Genomic DNA, 21,273 nt, shown 5'->3' on the forward strand with positions numbered 1-21,273 from the left:
TATAGTAGACTTTGTAATCCAACCATGTACACTCATGTAGTAGACTTTGTAATCCAACGATGTACTCTCATGTAGTAGATTTTGTAATCCAATCATGTACACTCATGTAGTAGACTTTGTAATCCAACGATGTGCTCTCATGTAGTAGACTCTGTAATCCAACCATGTACACTCATGTATTAGACTTTTAATTCCAATCATGTAGTCTCATGTAGTAAACTTTGTCATCCAACCATGTACTCTCATGTAGTAGACTTTGTAATCAAACCTTGTACACTCATGTAATAGACTTTGTAATCAAACCATGTACACTCATGTAGTAGACTTTGTAATCCAACCATGTACACTCATGTAGTAGACTTTGTAATCCAACGATGTACTCTCATGTAGTAGATTTTGTAATCCAACCATGTACTCTCATGTAGTAGACTCTGTAATCCAACCATGTACTCTCATGTAGTAGACTTTGTAATCCAACCATGTACTCTCATGTGGTAGACTTTGTAAACAAGCCATGTACACTCATGTAGTAGACTTTGTAATCCAACCATGTACACTCATGTAGTGGACTTTGTAATCCAACCATGTACTCTCATGTAGTAGACTTTGTAATCCAACGATGTACACTCATGAAGTAGACTTTGTAATCCAACCATGTACACTCATGTAGTAGACTTTGTAATCCAACCATGTACACTCATGTAGTAGACTTTGTAATCCAACCATGTACACTCATGTAGTAGACGTCGTAATCCAACCATGTACACTCATGTAGTAGACTTTGTAATCCAACCATGTACACTCATGTAGTAGACTTTGTAATCCAACCATGTACAGTCATGTAGTGGACTTTGTAATCCAACCATGTACACTCATGTAGTAGACTTTGTAATCCAACCATGCACACTCATGTAGTAGACTTTGTAATCCAACCATGCACACTCATGTAGTAGACTTTGTAATCCAACCATGCACACTCATGTAGTAGACGTCGTAATCCAACCATGTACACTCATGTAGTAGACGTCGTAATCCAACCATGTACACTCATGTAGTAGACTTTGTAATCCAACCATGTACTCTCATGTAGTAGACTTTGTAATACAACCATGTACTCTCATGTAGTAAACTTTGTAATCAAGCCATGTACACTCATGTAGTAGACTTCGTAATCCAACCATGTACACTCATGTAGTAGACGTTGTAAACAAGCCATGTACACTCATGTAGTAGACTTTGTAATCCAACCATGTACACTCATGTAGTAGACTTTTTTGTAAACAAGCCATGTACACTCATGTAGTAGACTTTGTAATCCAACCATGTACACTCATGTAGTAGACTTTGTTATCCGACCATGTACTCTCATATAGTAGACTTTGTATATAAGCGATGTACACTCATATAGTAGACTTTGTAATCCAACGATGTATACTCATGTAGTAGACGTTGTAAACAAGCCATGTACACTCATGTAGTAGACTTTGTAATCCAACGATGTACACTCATGTAGTATACTTTGTAATCAAACCATGTACACTCATGTAGTAGACTTTGTAAACAAGCCATGTACACTCATGTAGTAGACTTTGTAAACAAGCCATGTATACTCATGTAGTATACTTTGTAATCCAACGATGTACACTCATGTAGTTGACTTTGTAATCAACCATGTACACTCATGTAGTAGGCTTTATAATCAAACCATATACACTCATGTAATAGTCTTTTTAATCAAACCATGTACACTCATGTAGTAGGCTTTGTAATCAAACTATGTACACTCATGTAGTAATCTTTAAAAACTCTAAGCTCTTTAGAACATTAGACAACACCTATAAGAAAAAACATTTATAATGATATGATTACAAAAACAAACACCATGAAAGTAGAAAACATAAAAAAACATACTGAAGATATTTAAGGTAGGAAACATTATTAGGTCTTTAAGTTTGTTCTTGCAGTCGAAATAAGTGAGTCTTGAGAGCACTCTTGAATGAGATCACTTTGTCTTTGTATCTAAGTTCAGTGGGCAATTGATTCCACGTTGCTGGGCCCTGGTATGCAAAAGAACGCTGTCCATATTACTTTGTTTTAATAGTAGGAACAATGAGTATACGATTGTCAGAAGAGGAGCGTAAGTATCTTGCTGGTGTGTACAAATGGGTGAGGTCGGATAGGTATGTTGGACTAGAGTCCGTCAGTGAAACGTAGCACAGAGAACAAATTTTATGTTTGATTCTGGATCGAATGGATATCCAGTGTAGGGTACAGAACAGCGGGGAAGTGTGCTCTGATCGTGGTACTCTAAGTATGATCCGAGCAGCTGTGTTTTGAACTTTTTGAAGTTTCTGGAGTAGATATTGAGGCAAACCAGACATAACTGAGTTACAATAGTCCAGTCTTGTGTTTTAGTGGCATCAACTGAAAGATATTTGCGAATGGAGCTGATATGTCTCAGCTCAAGATATGCAGCCTTGCATATGTCCATGACATGTTGGTGCAATGTGAGAGTACTGTCCAGAGTAACACCTAGGTTTCGTACTGATTGTGTTAATTTAATGTTGGTATTGCTGATATTTATTGTTTCAGGTAAAAGATGTGAATGAGAAAGTCTTTGTGTTGTCATCAGAATGGTCTCAGTTTTATCATCATTCATCTGCAGCTTGTTACATGTCATCCATGATTTCACATCAGAAATGCACCTCTCTACACCTTGGATGGTAGCATCAACTTCAGTTGGGGGGCTAGATTTGTATATTTGGGTGTCATCAGCGTAGATTTGGTGAGACACTGGATGATGATCTATGACACTTGAGAGAGGCTGAGTGTATATAATGAACAGAACAGGTCCAAGAACAGACCCCTGTGGAACACCACAACATAGATCAACTGGGCTGGAGTGTATTCCATTTGCAGATACACTTCGTGTCCTGTTGACCAAGTAGGACTTGAACCACAGTTGTAGGCTTTGTAATCAAACCATGTACACTCATGTAGTAGACTTTAGGTTTTAGTTTATTAGATTTGTTTGTGGATGAACTAAAACAGCTGTTTCGTCTATTTGAATGTAGAGATGATAAGTGAACAATGTGGACGAGTTTAGTGAGTCACAAATGAAATTTTCAAACAAACTAATAATTGAGCGTGATATTAGCAATGTCCACAACAAACGTGAGAGATACAATATTGAAAAAGCCATTCTGATATTTTAAACAGTTATTTAGGAGAAATGTTCGTAACCTTGAGTTAAAAGAATGATTCACACTATGATCAGTGGTCTCTGGGGTATATAATGAAAGCATAGAAAATCATACTGAGGGAAAAAGCTTTCGTATATTTATGAGAGATGTACCATTTTATAAGTCAAAGGACTATATTAGTGGGAAAAAATGAAACAGATAGATTTGTTTGAAAAGTAAAGGCTTCAGAGCCAGTAAGACAAGACGACGAATGATTTATATTTCCGCTGGCTGAATGAAGTGTAACACACTAGCTGCTTTGCAATTTTCCGTGTTAACTTTGTTGATACAATTTTTCTGGGTTGGGCTAGCGATAGACGCCATACAGGTCATAAGAAAGCTGCAGTCCGGAAAAGAGTATTGCAAGTGACAAGGCATAAACATGTCTTTTTAGCTAGTAACAAGAATGGCCAAAATATATCTACAGTTTTGCATCTTGACTTTTCTCAAAACGTACTTTCTTAGTTCTACCAATCCAAATTACATCAATTATTGCATGAGCTCTATGCATTCATAACACAGGGTATAAAACACGATATTTCGTATTGTAAAATACTTAGAATACAATTTGGACACAATAAATACATGTACAATAACTACAGTTTGATATTTTTATATACTTGTCATTTTGTTTATTAGAAATTACATTTACGGCATTTTTGTGACTCACAAAGTGTCAGGGTTTATATATCGTACATATGAAAGCAACAGAGGAGCATTTTGGTTCGTTATGCAAATATGATATAATTACAAGTGCAACCTTACTTTCTCATACCGTGTGAGAATGCTAACACTGAAGCGTATGTGTGTGGGTTTTTAAGTGTGTGTTTACCTTGGCCGGAATTTCAGTTTTCACAGTAAACAACATTCATCGAGATTTTATGTACCTAATATATGCTTTTATATTTAATTAACGTCAGCCGCACTTCGTGCAGATGGAGTCGCTTGTTTTGTTTTTACAAATGTAGACAGGATTAAGAAGCAATTTCTTACCTTGTGCAGCGAATTTTGATATATTTGTCCCAAGCAGAATGAGCAGCACATCAAAATAAACTAACTCTAGCTCGTTCATATTGTCATTAACAGCGCTTGTCCACGTTAAAAAATTTAGATTCAAAAACCGAAATCATCGTCCCACATTGCAAACGAGGCAAGACAGCTTCCAAAAGTTACTGGCTTCTCTCAGGCATCAAGATGATGACAGCAAGCAATTTTTGTTTATACTGATTACCCGCTGTACCGTTTAGATAAACAAAGTTTTCCCGTGACACGGAACGAAGAAAACAAAATGAGAAAGATTATCGTGGCTGACCGGAGACTTGCAAGTGCTGTAAATAGAATATGCCACATTGACACACAGTCTTTAGAAAGGTTAATAATAGCAAAGAATGCAAACCAAGATGCGCTGCGTGATTTCGATTAAGACCTGAATTACAGTTGTTATGTGTAAGTTAACAAGCAAGTACTCGTGAAGCGATGCAATCTGAAAAAATAGACACACAAAGCAGTATGGAATAACAGTAATTAATCTATGTCATGGAACTACCAGGCATTTTAATTAGAGAGCCCACATATGTAATTAATTAAAGAATTCACAATAAATTCTGAGGTAATAAAATACTGTTCATGTTGGGATATATCAATAGTGCCTAACGTCCCCTCTTTGCATAGGGGAGCATTATTGCCTCAAGAATAATGTATTGACATCGTCCCATTAAATCAAATTGGATCTGAAATTATCTCCATTTTATTTTAAAAGAAAACGATTTTTTAAATGATTATTTAAAAAAAACCTTTTGTATTTACAATTTGCATTACAAATATTTATAATTCCAAATTTCGTCAATTGTTTCGGTGTTAACCATTCATGTAACTGGGAGAAAAGTATTTGATTCGCTGAAAGCTGATTTACTGACAAGAGATAGCAAACTAACGAAAAATAGAGGGTTAAAATTATTTTGTGTACACAAATATTTACTGAAACTATCCCTGTCATGATATCATCTATAGACATAAAGCAAACAAAATAAATTAATTGCCCTCGCTTCAAAATTGAGCTCAGCAACATACAAATATTCATTTTGTCGACTTAACAAAACAATGCTTTGGTTCAAAACGAAAGAATATTTATTCTTCCAAAATATGCCGGCACACGCTGCATTTTGACATCTGGTCGTGTGAAATATTAATTTGATAGCTGAAGGGACAAACTTATTTGATTTGCCAAACAAAAGAAAAATGTTTTATTGAATTAAGAACTATCCACAAAGTTTATTGTTCATTGGCCGTTGCCTCAGTTTAAACACACTGACGGTGGACCTTACAACTTTTGTAACTAGTTAACAGTTGACTGGTTCCCTCAGGAGATTAGCTTCTTAGGGAACTGCAACAACAAGAAACATTATCCAGAAGCGTCAACATCATATTCATCAGTACAACAAAATTGGGGATACTCATAACAGATTTACTAAATGTTGTAATATTTGTTGACTACATATCGCGGAGAAGCAGCTTTTCGACGAATTCAAGAGAAGTTTACACAAAGTACTTTTGAGCAGACATTCGCATAGGAAAATCTATCATCCTTGGCATGGATTATACCTAGCACTCAAGATCGGTGTTAAACATTATACTAACGAGATATACTTATCCTTAAATTCAACACGTGTATTAGTCCTTATATTTGTTGTCTGTAATGAGTCTTATATTCACGACCCATATTAATCTTTATATTCACGGCCTGTATTTATACTTATACCAATAATATGTACTAATTATCACTCACGACCCGTATAATGTTTGTATTCAAGACTTGCGCTAATCCTCATATTTAAGACCAGTATTAATCCGTATAATCATGACCAGTACTAATCGATATAATCGCAATCCTTATATTCATAACCTTACTAAACCTTATACTATCGACGTGATGCTAATTCTTATATTCACGACCTATATTAATATTTATTTTCACGACCTGTACTTATGATTACGACTTGTATTAATTCATATTGTCACGACCTGTACTAATGTTTATATTGACGACCTGTACTAATATTTATATTGACGACCTGTACTAATATTTATATTGACGACCTGTACTAATATTTATATTGACGACTTGTACTAATATTTATATTGACTTGTACTAATATTTATATTGACGACCTGTACTAATATTTATATTGACGACTTGTACTAATATGTATATTGACCTGTACTAATATTTATATTGACGACTTGTACTAATATTTATATTGACCTGTACTAATATTTATATTGACGACTTGTACTAATATGTATATTGACTTGTACTAATATTTATATTGACGACTTGTATTAATTCATATTGTCACGACCTGTACTAATGTTTATATTGACGACCTGTACTAATATTTATATTGACGACCTGTACTAATATTTATATTGACGACCTGTACTAATATTTATATTGACGACTTGTACTAATATTTATATTGACCTGTACTAATATTTATATTGACGACTTGTACTAATATGTATATTGACTTGTACTAATATTTATATTGACGACTTGTATTAATTCATATTGACGACCTGTACTAATATTTATATTGACGACCTATACTAATATTTATATTGACGACTTGTAATAATTCATATTGTCACGACCTGTACTAATATTTATATTGACGACCTATACTAATATTTATATTGACGACTTGTATTAATTCATATTGTCATGACCTATACTAATATTTATATTGACGACTTGTATTTTTTCATATTGTCACGACCTGTACTAATATTTATACTGACGACCTATACTAATATTTATATTGACGACTTGTATTTATTCATATTGTCACGACCTGTACTAATATTTATATTGACGACTTGTATTTATTCATATTGTCACGACCTGTACTAATATTTATACTGACGACCTATACTAATATTTATATTGACGACTTGTATTTATTCATATTGTCATGACCTGTACTAATATTTATACTGACGACCTGTACTAATATTTATACTGACGACTTGTATTAATTCATATTGTCATGACCTGTACTAATATTTATATTGACGACTTGTGTTTATTCGTATTGTCACGACCTGTACTAATATTTATACTGACGATTTGTATTTATCCTTTTATTCACGACCTATATTAATCACATTCAGGACTTGCACTAACCCTTCTACTCCTGACCTGTATTTGTCTTTATATCCACAACGTGTACTAATTTCTCAATACATACGACCTGTACAAATTCTTAAAATTCATTGTACTCATTGTAGGATCGTTGCTTTTTTATTTCTTGACAAAACCTCCGAGTTAAAATTTGCACAAGTTTGATATTATTGGTTTCAGAAATATTTTGCCTTACAGGTATCTTTCACGGATTTTAGAGGCTTGTTTTGAATAAACATATTCCATCTTCAGAGTCTAATGTTTAATTTGTCTTGCGCTTTTGTCCTTTTTTCCGTCTAAATAATAAATGTTTGAAACTGTTGTGCACTTTTGGAGACTGGAATGGTGGGTTCCAAATACACACAGAATATGTAAGTGCGTTAGGTCTATGTTTAAACGAAAGTGAGCAATTTCGAAACATAAACGGTGTGATACGGTAACAGTTTATAGTGTAAACCCGGATAGTATATGATTCCAGATCAATCATGGAAGGTGGTGATCTTCAACGAGGGGGAGAGAAATATTAAATCTAATCCTAATTTCGACAGAGTGAAGACATGAAGAAATTCTCGTCGTCATATCAACTACATAATGAACATGTATCCTAGTTATTCAAAGATAAACAAGGCATGGAATTCAAACGAACGATAGCTATGGTTATATGAAAATTATTAATAAATTGAAAGGAAATACAAAGAACATTAGCGCAAATCACACTCTACAATAACTTCTTTATGAATCATAAATCCTGTCACATTTTAGGTCACAATGTTTGAGTGATATCTGTTTTTGTTTGTAATTAGAGGGAAATGGCTGTGATAAAACATAAACTTTCACCCAGATGCACAGATTTTCAAGTCGAAGAGATAAACAGAATTATCCCATCCTTATGTTCTTACCGGTGTAAACCGTTAAAACATATCAAGTATAAGAAATATAGAGCCGCAATATGATAAAAACAACATAGAAGACTGCATCTACAGTTTAATGTATACTACTAATACTACTACTACTACTACTACTACTACTAATAATAATAATAATAATAATAATAATTGAGGAAGAAATAAGCTACGTGTGGTGAACTGTTTACACTCAATAACCCAGAAGACTGCATCTACTGTTTAATGTATCATCAAGTCTAATAGGACTCCGTATGACAATTGGAGTATAAATAAGATACGTTTGGTGACCTGCGTACATTCAATAGCTCCAACCTTCAATGTCACAACTGTCCGGAAGTTTTAATAATGGCATGACTGTATAGGAATGAAACAGTTATTTAAAAGTCAGTCCCTGAAGCCAATACCTGAAAAATCATAAGAATTATTATTATTATTATTAGTAGTAGTAGTAGTAGTAGCAGTAGCAGCAGCAGCGGACACATCAATGCTATTATTAGTGGTCTAAGCAATAGCAAAGGAAACCGAATACACGATTATGGTAATCAAGTAGTAATAAGTGTTGAAGCAGAAGTTGCGGACGCCATTATGACAAAGCAGCAATTGTAGTAGTCGTAGCTATAGCAACGTCAATAATAATAAATAGTCTTAACTGCGTGCAGTGCAAAATTTAATTTTACACAAATTTATTAATTTGTAAATTATACTTAACTGGGATTAACTCCACGCATACCCAATTCATAATGTTGATTCTTTCTTGGAAACGAAGCCAGTTATTTTACAAATGCCTCTCTAGTTTCGGTTGGCGTTCAAAAACATACTTATCAATTTTTATCTCTTTTTCTGAACGATTTGTGTGACTTGAGATAGCAAGAATAATTTTAAATTTCTCAACAGCCAATGTGTTTGTACACCTGATGTCTTGATACAGTACTTGTTGTGCAGAGGCGGCGTTATGAGTACGCGGGGCCAGAGTATCGGTACCTCGATTGGTATGCTACTGCAAACACTGATTATGTCAAGACTAGATCACGTGTTAATTGCGTTACGAAGTTGACTAAGTTGACTCCGCAACTTTGCGTGCATTACGTGCGGCCTGTATCGGCGTTTCCAATTTACCGGAGAACATAGCTTGACAGACTCATAAGGACGACCTTAGGCCTGAAGAGCGGGGCCTGGGGCAGTCGCCCCACTTGCCACCCCCAAACGCCGTTCCTGATGTTGTGTAAAGTACATTGGTACACATGTATCATCCGTAGATTATTTTCAATAATTTCATAATAGGAGCTAAACAAATCATATAGCGCCTGTTGTAGTCGTTGGTACCAAATCTTCCAGGGTTATAAATGTACAAAGATTGCGTCAAAGTCAGTGCTAAGCGTATTTACCCTTCTTGGCATAGAAATGTTTCAATTGCTAGGCTTTGTGGGATTTTTAAAAGTACAGTCAATAACGTGCTTAACTTCTGCAATTCTTAAAACCCTTGACGACCAAGGGAAGGGCCAACCGATCAACGGGAAACTATTGACAAGCTTTCTCAAATACCCCCGGTGGCCGAGTCCGAGACGTGAACCGTACACGAAAAGATTTAAGATGTCACTGATCGGAAAATGGGAGCGCCTTATTCCACTTAGCCACCAGGGCCCCCAGTTGAGATCGAGAATACATTCAAGTACTTTTTTAACAGATAAAGTCAGTCTACCCACGTCCATCTGTTTTTTGAGGAAATGTCCATGAAAAGTTGCTATCAGTTTTACACTCACATTCTCTATTTAATTATGTGTATGGAAACCTATCAATAAGTGAGGTGTTAATCAAACAACAATACTTATATTTGATTCTCAGTATTTACTTCACATACATCATAGATGAAGTTTGTGAGCAAAATATCCCGTTACAACACTTCACAGAAGGGTAATATATAAACTTTTCTATATAATCCCACTTCATGTTTGATTCGATACAGCTGAAATTTTATCTCAAGTTCGAACTGAATAAAAAATGAATATTCCGTTTGCTATGAATATCTATACTATGTGTATTATCGTTCATAATTATAGTTTTTGTAAGGGTTATTTAGTTAATATTATTTTAAATACTAAATTTCTTACCAAGAAGTAAGTTCGCACTATGAGATAAGTCACATATAATGGGTAAGTTGTTTCATTCATAAGTTTCAATGTCTAAATAGTTCAGGTAAACATCACGTGATATATATGGAGGTCGTAGGTTTTCTGGATAAGAGCTACTGACCTATTTCCTGATTTTCTTACTGACAGAGCATTTCGAAGTACCAAGAATGATTCATTCAGATCCATATATTGCAATGTAGCCTATCGCGTCTTATCTTTCATTCAAATCCATATATTGCAATGTAGGCTATCGCGTCTTATCTTTCTACATAAGTGAATTACCACGTGGAATTAGACATTCTTAATAGTGCTATTGGTATTGGAAGAGATACATAGAGAAGATTGATTCATTTATTTAATTTTAATCATTAGCTGGAATTATATTTCTCTAACATTCATTTAAAGACTATTTGGATTAATAGCTGTACTGAATTACTGTGAATTCATTCAAAGACATTTTAGATCAATAGCTATATTGGAATTACCTTGAATTCATTTAAAGATATTTTGGCATTATATCAGTGATTTCTTTTGTACTGTTGACACATCAATGCATTAGTGACATCATTCGGAATGCTTTTGAAACTTACTCGGATTACGCGGAACTATTTGAATTGATAGAAAGCTTAGGGGTTTAGGAATTCATTCACCATACTGTATGTTATTTACTCACTTTTTAGAATTCCTTTTGCATTTTAGAGAAATAAATTATATTTTTCAATTACGCAACACTTAATGGTGCCTTTCTTTCTTATTACATAGTCCAAGTCCATAGAATAGTAACACGTTATATATTATCCTTATTAACTCACGATAAGCTACTATAATTATTTTGTCAAGACAGACCAAATGCATCAAATTCCTAATATCTTATGTTTGCCTACTTAATATCTTTCAAATGCTTACAGACTACGATAACGATTCTTTCTGTGCATTTTTTAAATTCATCATACCATTCAGGTTCATTGATGAAAGCGGAGCATACACGCAACGCGAATTTAGTTTATCTACAGGCGGCAGCATTTTTATCTACACGAATTTGAAGGATCTCTTGCAAGTATTCGGAATGAATATATAAGAGATAAGAAGAGCTTCATTTCTTCCTCTACCAGTCAGAATGAAACTGATTGTCCACCTTTTTATACCAGAAATTGTCCGGATAAATACTAACCAACAAATCTGATAAGTTCAATTATGTTCTATGCCATGTGGCCACTGCTCAATTGATATAACAAATTTGTTAAGGTACTAAACTGCCTTGAACACGAGAACGCATATACATTTATTTCAGCCAGCAGTCTAGAAATGGATTTAGGCGTATACCAAAATTTCAGGTATGTACCCCTTTAACATGTCTCCCAGCATCAACTAATAACGCTTACACGAAATACATAATTTCTTACGTTTTGCATCTAAACTGAGTGCCCTTATCGAGACAAGTATTGCTAGATACTGGTATGGTTAACTAGGAATGCTTTGATCCAGATACAAAAGAAACAAAACACTTTCTCAAATTAATTGGGTAATCAGGTCTAAAAGTAACGTAAAATGAAATCAGGCAAAATGTCTGGCCAAACATTGTCATTTAAAAGAAGCAGACGACAATTCATGTTCCTAGTAAGCATGTAAACATACCAAAACGCTAATCTGAAAGAGATGTCTCACATTTTTACAGTAAGCAGAAAAACGTTAACGGTTCTATTCTGTTCGAACATATTTCATGCACTGATATACCTAATTCGCTCCGTGTACTTCATATCAGGTCTTAACGTATTGTGACTTTGTATATTTAAGGTGCTTTGTACTTTATAAAGAGCAATCGTTCGCCACTGGATTATACATTTTGGCCATGTTGCCTATTTTGCCGCCTCGAAATATGCTTTTAAATAATTCAAAATAACATCTAAAGTATTGTAATCTTCATCAGTAACCTCATCTGGTCATCTGATGATAATTCCGTTATTTAATTTTGATATTATGCTTGATTGCGGGCTTTTTGTTTTGTGGGGTTTAAAGTCGTTTTCAGTACATGCTATCCTATACATGGTGGCCATTATATATGGTGCAGGAGGAACTCCGGATGACCCCAGAAAGAACCACCGACCCACGGAAAGATTACCCACTCGGACAGAGGTGGGATGTGTCAGTGATATGTAAAGGCGAACGCCTTGCAGACCACTCAGCCATCAACAGACCCTTGATATATGAGCAAATGTCATCCGGACATATTACATTACTTTGTCCTTGGTGATTAACATCGGATATCGGACATCAAATTCTTCCGTTATGAAGTATTCACTTGCAAAGAGAATCAACGGGCGTTGTTTTGACTTGAATAGAGCACCAACTTTTATTGGGAAAGATAATCCACCTTAAAGAAAGTTAAAAAGCATCTCTATTTTGGGGGCATATAATAAAGTGTTTGCTTCTTGTTGATATAACTAAGTGAACGTTTGCTTTTTATTACAAGACGACTACAACTGGCTTTTCATTTCAGTAGACGATGGTAACGCCTTGGAGCTATCTTCAATGCATTGAAAGTTTCCAGATTTATAGCAATGTCTTATTTTATCTATCAACAAGGAATATATGCAAATATACTGTTGCTATCAAGGGTGTTCTGGAAATCACCTGGACTATTCTTTCCTTTCCAACCATAAATCAGCTGTTATTTCTGATAAGCCTATAAAAGCGTAACAGGTTCTTTGGAAATCTATTCCACTTCTAAATAGAGCACTATTTACTACCATCGAAAGACCGTAAACATTTCAAAGCGAAATTAGGCGAGAGCATGGCATAGATAATGTCTCGAACCAGTGCCAAAATGTGTGGCAAGCATTGAGAGGTGACTCGCAAAGATCATCTGAGGTCGCATGGAACGACATGATGTTCTTAAGGGAAAAACAGAATCTACCTCACTGACATGAAATGGAATTTGTAAAATTTTAGTTCAAAATTATTGGATGAAAATATTTAAAATTATGTAAACCGCCAACCATTTTGACATGGACGCAATGTGTCCTGATTCGGAAAAAGAACAGGAAATGTTAGTCAATTATTTTCCAATCTGAAGTTCTTTAGTACACCATAGTTTATTGTTTTATCTGAGGAAGAAACTCATATTCCAATAAGAGAAAGCTCATTTCCCGTTTTGCTACATATCGTTTTGAAAAATAAATATCAAGTAAAAAATATTTTAACATGGAGAATATAAATGTAATTCATCTGATTTAATTTAGAACCAGTGGTATAACACTGAATATAACGTGCGTTCCAAGTTCGGGTCCTGAACCTGTGATTCTTAAATGACTTTGGCCGAATCTTAATACAGCTAAATGGACCGACACTCGGTGTTATTATTGTAAGCTGATTTGGAATGTTTATTTTTGGAAAGATCTATCTATCTGTTTATCTATCTATCTATCTATCTATCTATCTATCTATCTATCTATCTATCTATCTATCTTTATGTATGTATGTATGTATGTATGTATGTATGTACGTACGTACGTACGTACGTACGTACGTATGTATGTATGTATGTATGTATGTATGTATGTATGTATGTATGTATGTATGCATGCATGCATGCATGCATGTATGTATGTATGTATGTATGTATGTATGTATGTATGTATGTATGTATTTATGTGTGTGTGCTTAAACTGTACTAAAAACTTTCTCAAGACAATGCACTTTGTTGCTGTAATCATAGGTTTGAAATACGCTTCAGTGCCCAAACCAAGGTGCATTTCCAACAGTTGGAAACCCTTTTCAGACATTGATTATGGGGATGCAAGTCATAATAAAGATACGAGTTAATGCTAACAAAGACAGAAACTAATTTCCAATAATTGTCTTGTTGAGATGTCTTCATTTTTGTTCAAAATATCTCTAATCAGAGTTCACCTACTATCAGATAAAAATAATGCACTAGACGTAAATGCTGCGCTTGACTTAAAATTGTTTACAAAATAATAGTAGTCATAGCAAAAGTTTAAAATAAACAATAATCAAACAGAAATTGCTGATTACCCGTGTTCTTACAACGTACTAACATTTAATTACTGATTGAGTGTCACAGAACTAAAACAGACAAAAAATTATAAACTCTGTTTCACTCACCGAAATTAATTTTCATTCTGCCTTGCTAAGAATTTATTGCTATGTTATCCGGTGAATGTTACAGGCAAACATTACCAACATGTTTCAGTTGTATACTAGATTCGTTATCAGAAAAGAAACTAAGCCTTTTACATGTACATCAGCAAGAAACCAACATTATTATTGAGAAAAGTATTATCGAGACCAGTATTATCGAGACCAGTATTATTGAGACCAGTATTATCGAGACCAGTATTATTGAGACCAGTATTATCGAGACCAGTATTATTGAGACCAGTATTATCGAGACCAGTATTATTGAGACCAGTATTATCGAAACCAGTATTATTGAGACCAGTATTATCGAGACCAGTATTATTGAGACCAGTATTATCGAGACCAGTATTATTGAGACCAGTATTATCGAGACCAGTATTATTGAGACCAATTCGCTAACACGTGCATTATTCCCGGTGTTTTCTCGGTTAATTTCTGAGTTTATTTTCCTACATTCATTCTTCAAAGCGAAAAGTACTGACAATAAAATCTTGTTTGAATGGTTAAAACTATTGCCTCTCATACAGATGTCAACTTCATTGGGATAGCGAATGCTCGACCAAGTTTACATAAATTACACCATTTATTCATATAAAGAACAGAAATACAAACATTATTTCCCTTAAATATTTCATAGCGTCATAAGAAATGAAACCTAAGAGTTTTTCATGTTTTCCTCGTGAAATACTTTACCTAATAACATCACACTTGGAATACAACCACAGCCTTTCAAATTTAGGCCTAACAAGATTGTGTTACATAACAAAAAACTACGTATGTCTGTTTCAGCTTGAATGCAGAGAAGAGTGATCTTCCCTTAGAGACAGGGTTTGGCACCATACTGTAGTCACTAATCCAGGACGTACGCACATATTAGAGACACTGCAAAACCAATTTCTACTTCTGCTTTTTCACGATTGATTCGATTAAACCTAATCAGTTTCGCAGACAAGGAGCTATATTATATCAGAGACGAAAACCTCACACTACAGCTGTCTAACTTGGGCTTACGATATACATTTTACCGTTTTTATTACCGCCCTATGTGGATAGTACGTCAATTCAAAATTTTAGTATTCCACTTGGTATATGAATTCTGTCCAGTAATTTGTACGGTATTACATACAGTAAAGTCGTTCATTGTATTACCCCGTTCTTCACGTCTAAGGACTTGCGTTCACATGTGCCCTCTTCCATTCCCAAAAAGACGATGTCTCCAGAGTACTCGGCCTTCAGCGCATCGATTGAAGACGTTTTCAGGCTTGTTCTGCTTGAGGTTAGTGTTCCTCCTCCTCGTTGACGATGAACAAAGTTTCAGGATCTGTCAATCTATTGGCCAAGAAAGACCGATTGACATTAAAAAAGATACTACAGTCTGGTCGAGTCTCTATTTAATTTATTACGTTGTTGGAAGATGCAGTATCAAAACGCAAGTGTCAAAATTTCTTTTTGTTCACAGCAACGACTTAGATATTATTTTAGCAAGACTTTACATGAGAAACATAAACCTGTTTATCAAACGAGGGTCTCAGCAACGGCTTATATGGACTTGAAGTCCTTTGTCGACATACAACGTGTTCAAAATTTCGTTGCAATATGATCGACTTAGTATCTATAACTGTTTCAGTAATCTGGACATAATCTATACTCGCTGGTCACGCTTGTGAGTCAGTTGCACTGATGGCGTATGATTTGAAGAGAGGAGTAGAACACAAGTAGTGAATGGGGTCACCCTACGTACAATGGGAATTAGCATTACAGGGACCCCTGGGTCACTCTACGTACAATGGAAATTTAACATGGCGAAAAATCGTGGGTCACTCTACGTACAAGGGAAATTTAACATGGCGAAAAATCGTGGGTCACTCTACGTACAAGGGGAATTTAACATGGGATTTTTTTTTTAAATTTTAAAAAAAATTTTTTTAAAAAAAGGGGTAGGCAATTCAAAGACTATCTCTTTTCGAGAAATATGGGGGCCCTGAAAAGGGCCTTTGGGTTTTATGTTAATGTATTCATTAACATAAATGGCACCGCATTGGTCTTCTTCTTGTCCTTAGGCTGCGTCTTACTGTTGGTCCGTACATCAGCACTCTTTTCAGGCATCCTTGTCTTTCTACGTAGATCCTACGTATCCACAGGCTGGTGTTTGTCCTGTGGACAACGGTCCACTTCGATCGGACATACATGAGCAAGTCTGTCCGAAACATCATGGAAGACACAAGGGTGGATGACTCAACTGTAGTCCACATCTTGAAGCGACGAGAACAGGTGAATCAATGCATTGAACGGCGCTTATTTATAGGCGGAGGAAGGATTGAAACGGATTGAGTTCATTTACCAATCCGAACACGCGTTACAGAATTCAGTCAGCTCGCATCCAATCCGAAGAGAGCAGTCTGTGACGTCACGTAGTCAATATAGATTCGCTAGCGCTTGTGTGCAGTCAATCTATGCGACAGTGATTCAACATGACGGAAACTCAGAAAACGATCCAGTGGGGTGCACCAGCAGGGGAGACTGCCCAAGGGAACCCGGACTTACTTTCAGAAGAGGTGAATTGGGATTTTGTGGATTTTCTCTCCTCGCAAGAATTTGTTCCGGAACCTTCGTTACTTTCTTCATTACCGCAAGTGGAGAATTTTAGACAGAGACAGAAAGAAGAATTGGAGAAATTTATACAACGACAAAAGGAAGCGGAACAGACTTTTCTCCTACAGCAACAGCAACAAGAAGAAGAGGTAAGAAAAAAACAACAGCAACAACAGCAAGAAGAAGTAGCAGCAAAGAAACAAGAGGGTGAAAATCAAACGGTCACGGTACTGTTGGACATTTTAGCGGAGTTAAGAAGTCTGAAACAAATGTATCAGACTTCTTTATCACGACCGAAGAGAATACGACCTTCCCGAGCCAAACATGTCAACCCTGTGACTAAGCCTACCGTACCACCCTTAGTGATTTCAACCCAATCATCATCATCAACATTACGCAGTCCAGAAGTAGGCCTTGGCCGTGGCAAAGGCTAAAGGCAGTTAAAATTGATTGCTTAAACTCACCCCTACACCATGAAGAAAAAAGGCCCTTTTCAGGGCCACCCACATTTCTCGAAAAGAAATACAATTTCAATTTGCCAATAACTCAAAAAAAAACCTCACCCATGTTACCCTTTTAATACGTGTCTGTGTATGAGTGCGTGAGTGTAGCTTCTTATTTTAAAATCACAACTCAAAGACACTTACCTTATATCATTCATTTATTCTTTTCTCCATTTTTTACAATCCAATTCACAATTTATAACACAACACTTTAATTAAAAGTTCATTAATTTCTTCTTTTCTCCTTGTTTAGTCTCTCCGTTTTTTGAATTTCTTCACCGTCACACTCTTTTCCTCTTCTTCCTCCTCGCTTTCTTCCCTTCTTCTTTTTTTCTCCTGTTTCTTTTTCTTCACCTGTCTTCTTTCTTCCTCAGAAGAATCCCTCTCTTCCTCAGAAGAATCCCTCTCTTCCTCTGAAGAATCCCTCTCTTCTTCTGAAGAATTCCTCTTTTCTTCTGACTCCTCTTGTTTCTTTTTTGGGCAATCTGGAGACCAATGTCCTTTTTCTTTACAATAATAACAGGTATCTTGACTTTTGTCTCTTTTATCCCCTGTTTTTTTTTTTCTTTTTTGACGGTCTGGACACTCTGAAGACCAATGCCCTTTCTTCTGACAGATATAGCAAGTATCTTGACTTTTATCTCTAAAGGAAGGAGAGTAGTCCGTAGGCTGGTCTGAAGAGAATTTTCTAATGACCCCTCGCAAAGCTCTGACGAAACGTTCCATCTGGTCAGTCTCTTCCATCGTTGTGCTCGGCTCGAGAGTGAAATGAATAGTGAAAGGACAAGACACACACCCTTTTATATACGCTGGTCTGCTATGACTATAAAGTAGTTTATGGTGTTTGAACTTGAGTCATTTGACTTTTTGCTTTCAAGATGAAACGATCCCATTCATTCGAGAAGAAAGAAGAAGAAAGTAAGAGGCAGAAACGTGATCTATCGCCTCGTACCAGGGCTGAGATCTTGGCACAAATTCATGCCAGTGATTTTGAAGAGGACATGAGTGAACCAGAATTTGAAACCTCTAAACCAAGTTCACCACCCTTAGTCAACCCTGAAAAATACTATTCCATTCGAGAGACGGAAAAGCGCTCCTCTAGAAAATTTAGAACCACGGCTTACAAATACACGGTGAAGTTTAAAGATTTCAAGTCCGAAGTACCGTTAGAGAAAGCAGAAGGGTTCATCACCGGAGTGTGGGATTCTCTGCTCACTGCACTCAAGCGACAATGTCAACCCAAAGAAGACGACCGCTTGAGACTTTCCATACAACACGACGGTTTGAAATCCCCTGTTTGGATCGAGTTTAGCACCCCTGCAGAATTGACCGCTTCCAAAGTCATGGACAAGATTCAACACGTGCAACAATCTAATGACCAGTTTGACATCACCGATGGAAAAGCCACATTGGACATGACCCACGTCTCTCCTCCTCAAGGGACCGGACGCAAAAAGATGTTATTGGTGGACGACCTTCGCAACACCAAAACGAGTCTCGTCCGAATTAACAACCCTCATGACCAGATGTGTTTAGCCCGTGCCATCGTGGTGGGACGAACCTATGCCAACAAGAACGACACGGTAGAATGGAAAAGAACCTGGAACACTATTCAACGTTCCGACCGAGCCAAACAACGAAACGAAGCAGAACTTCTGTTACAACAAGCCGGACTGCCCAAAGACACACCCTGTGGCATTCCCGAGATGCAAAAATTGCAAGATGTCCTAGCTCCACGCTACACCTTGAAAGTGCACCCTCAAGAAATGCGCGGGCCTCTATTGTTTCGAGGCCAAGATTTTAAGGACGGAAAATACATTCACCTTTATCATCACGATGACCATTTCGATACCATTACCAGTATCACTGGATTCCTGAGATATGTTTATTATTGTGAGAAATGTGACTATGGTTATAATAATCGAGAGCAACACAAACATTGTGGATGGAAATGCTCAGGATGTTTGGCCTCTCCACCCTGTCTGAGCGAAGAACCAGTGCCTTGTTCCACTTGTCTGCGCACGTTTGTCAGCCCTACCTGTTACCAACAACATTTGAAGACGCAAGGTTCACAGAAGAAATGCGCTTGTCAACTGCTGAGATTGTGCCCCGCGTGTGGAGAAGGCATACGTACCAATAGTGTCAAGGCACACGTATGTTCAGGAAAGAAAAAATGTCACATTTGTCACCACATCGTGGACTTGGAACACCAATGTTACGTGCAAAAATACCAACCCCCACCAGAGAAAGAGGACGGTCACAAGAAGAAAGGCAATTTCATCTTTTTCGATTTCGAATGCATGCAAGAGACCGGCATTCACATTCCTAATTTTTGCGTGGCTCATCGAGCGTGCGAGAAGTGCATTCAAGAACCTATCTTCAGTCATTGCCCTCACTGCAGCAAGATTCCTGGAGGACGTGAAAAAATCTTTCGGGGACCGAACACGTTAGCCGATTTTGCACAATGGGTCTTAGACCCCATCGACAAGACGTGGAGCCAAGAGGACATCGAACGTTACGGAGATTGTCATCGTCATGCCACGGTGATGGCTCACAATTTCTCCGGATACGATGGACAGTTTCTTTTGAGGTACTATACGGAACAAGGCACCGAGCGTCCTAAAGTGACTTTGAACGGAGCCAAAATCATTTTCATGCAAGTGGGACAAGTACAGTTTAAAGATTCGATGAGCTATTTGGCCATGCCTTTGAGTCGAATGCCTAAAACGTTTGGAATGACAGAAATGGCTAAAGGGTACTTTCCACACTTTTTCAATACGGAAGCCAATCAACACGCCGTTCTACCCCATTTACCTGAGGCTCACTATTACGACCCCGACAACATGCGTACCGAACAACGAGAAGCTTTCTACGCTTGGTACCAGGCTCACGCTTCGGACCCTTTCGACTTTCAGGAAGAAATGCTAAAGTATTGTCGTTCCGACGTGGACATTTTACGGCGTTGCTGTGGAAAATTTCGAGAACTGTTCATGGAACACGGAGGGGTCGATCCTTTGAAAGAAGCTTGCACCATTGCCAAAGCGTGTTCCTTAGTGTATCGACAACGATTCATGCCTGAAAACACCGTGGCTGTCATCAGTCCTCAAACGACCCACTTTGTCAAACGTCAATACTCGGTCAAAGCCCTACGTTGGTTACATTACTTGTGCGACAAGGAAGACAAGTGGATTCAGCATGCCCGCAACGGAGGGGGCGAAAAGACCATCGGAACATATTCGGTCGATGGCTGGGACTTAGAAAACCCCAAGATCGTGTACGAGTTTAACGGTTGCTTATTTCACGGATGTCCCGTCTGCTACCCTGACCGTGGTACTAAAAATCAGTTTTTGCAACGAACCATGGAAGACTTGTACCAGGACACTTGTCAGCGACGCCTAAAGTTAGAACAGGAAGGATACCAAGTGGTGGAAATGTGGGAACACGAGTACGATCACCGTATGAAAACCGATCCCGAGTTTAAACGTCTCGTGGAAAGTTACCAGTTCATGGACCCGCTGAACCCGAGGGATAGTTTGTACGGAGGAAGGACCAATGCCACCT

At 36.9% G+C, this 21,273-nt stretch overlaps 1 protein-coding gene across 3 annotated transcripts in view; it reads right to left on the minus strand.

Annotated features, from left to right (window-relative positions):
* Positions 1-21,273, minus strand: part of LOC149800636 (limbic system-associated membrane protein-like) — a 129,645-nt gene that overhangs the window by 67,747 nt on the left and 40,625 nt on the right. The window contains exon 1 of one of the 3 annotated variants that reach the window (XM_089954648.1): positions 4,236-4,632. The exons of 1 other annotated variant lie outside the window; for it this stretch is intronic. In XM_089954648.1, the coding sequence (XP_089810774.1) occupies positions 4,236-4,314 (79 nt within the window). In that variant the 5' untranslated portion in view covers positions 4,315-4,632. Of the gene's footprint in view, positions 1-4,235; positions 4,633-21,273 lie in introns of those variants that run through there. One more of the 3 variants, XM_089954645.1, reaches the window with a different exon arrangement.

Source organism: Sinohyriopsis cumingii, chromosome 4, assembly GCF_028554795.1.
Source record: "Sinohyriopsis cumingii isolate HCF-2022 chromosome 4, ASM2855479v2, whole genome shotgun sequence".
Classification (NCBI taxonomy): Eukaryota; Metazoa; Mollusca; class Bivalvia; order Unionida; family Unionidae; genus Sinohyriopsis; species Sinohyriopsis cumingii.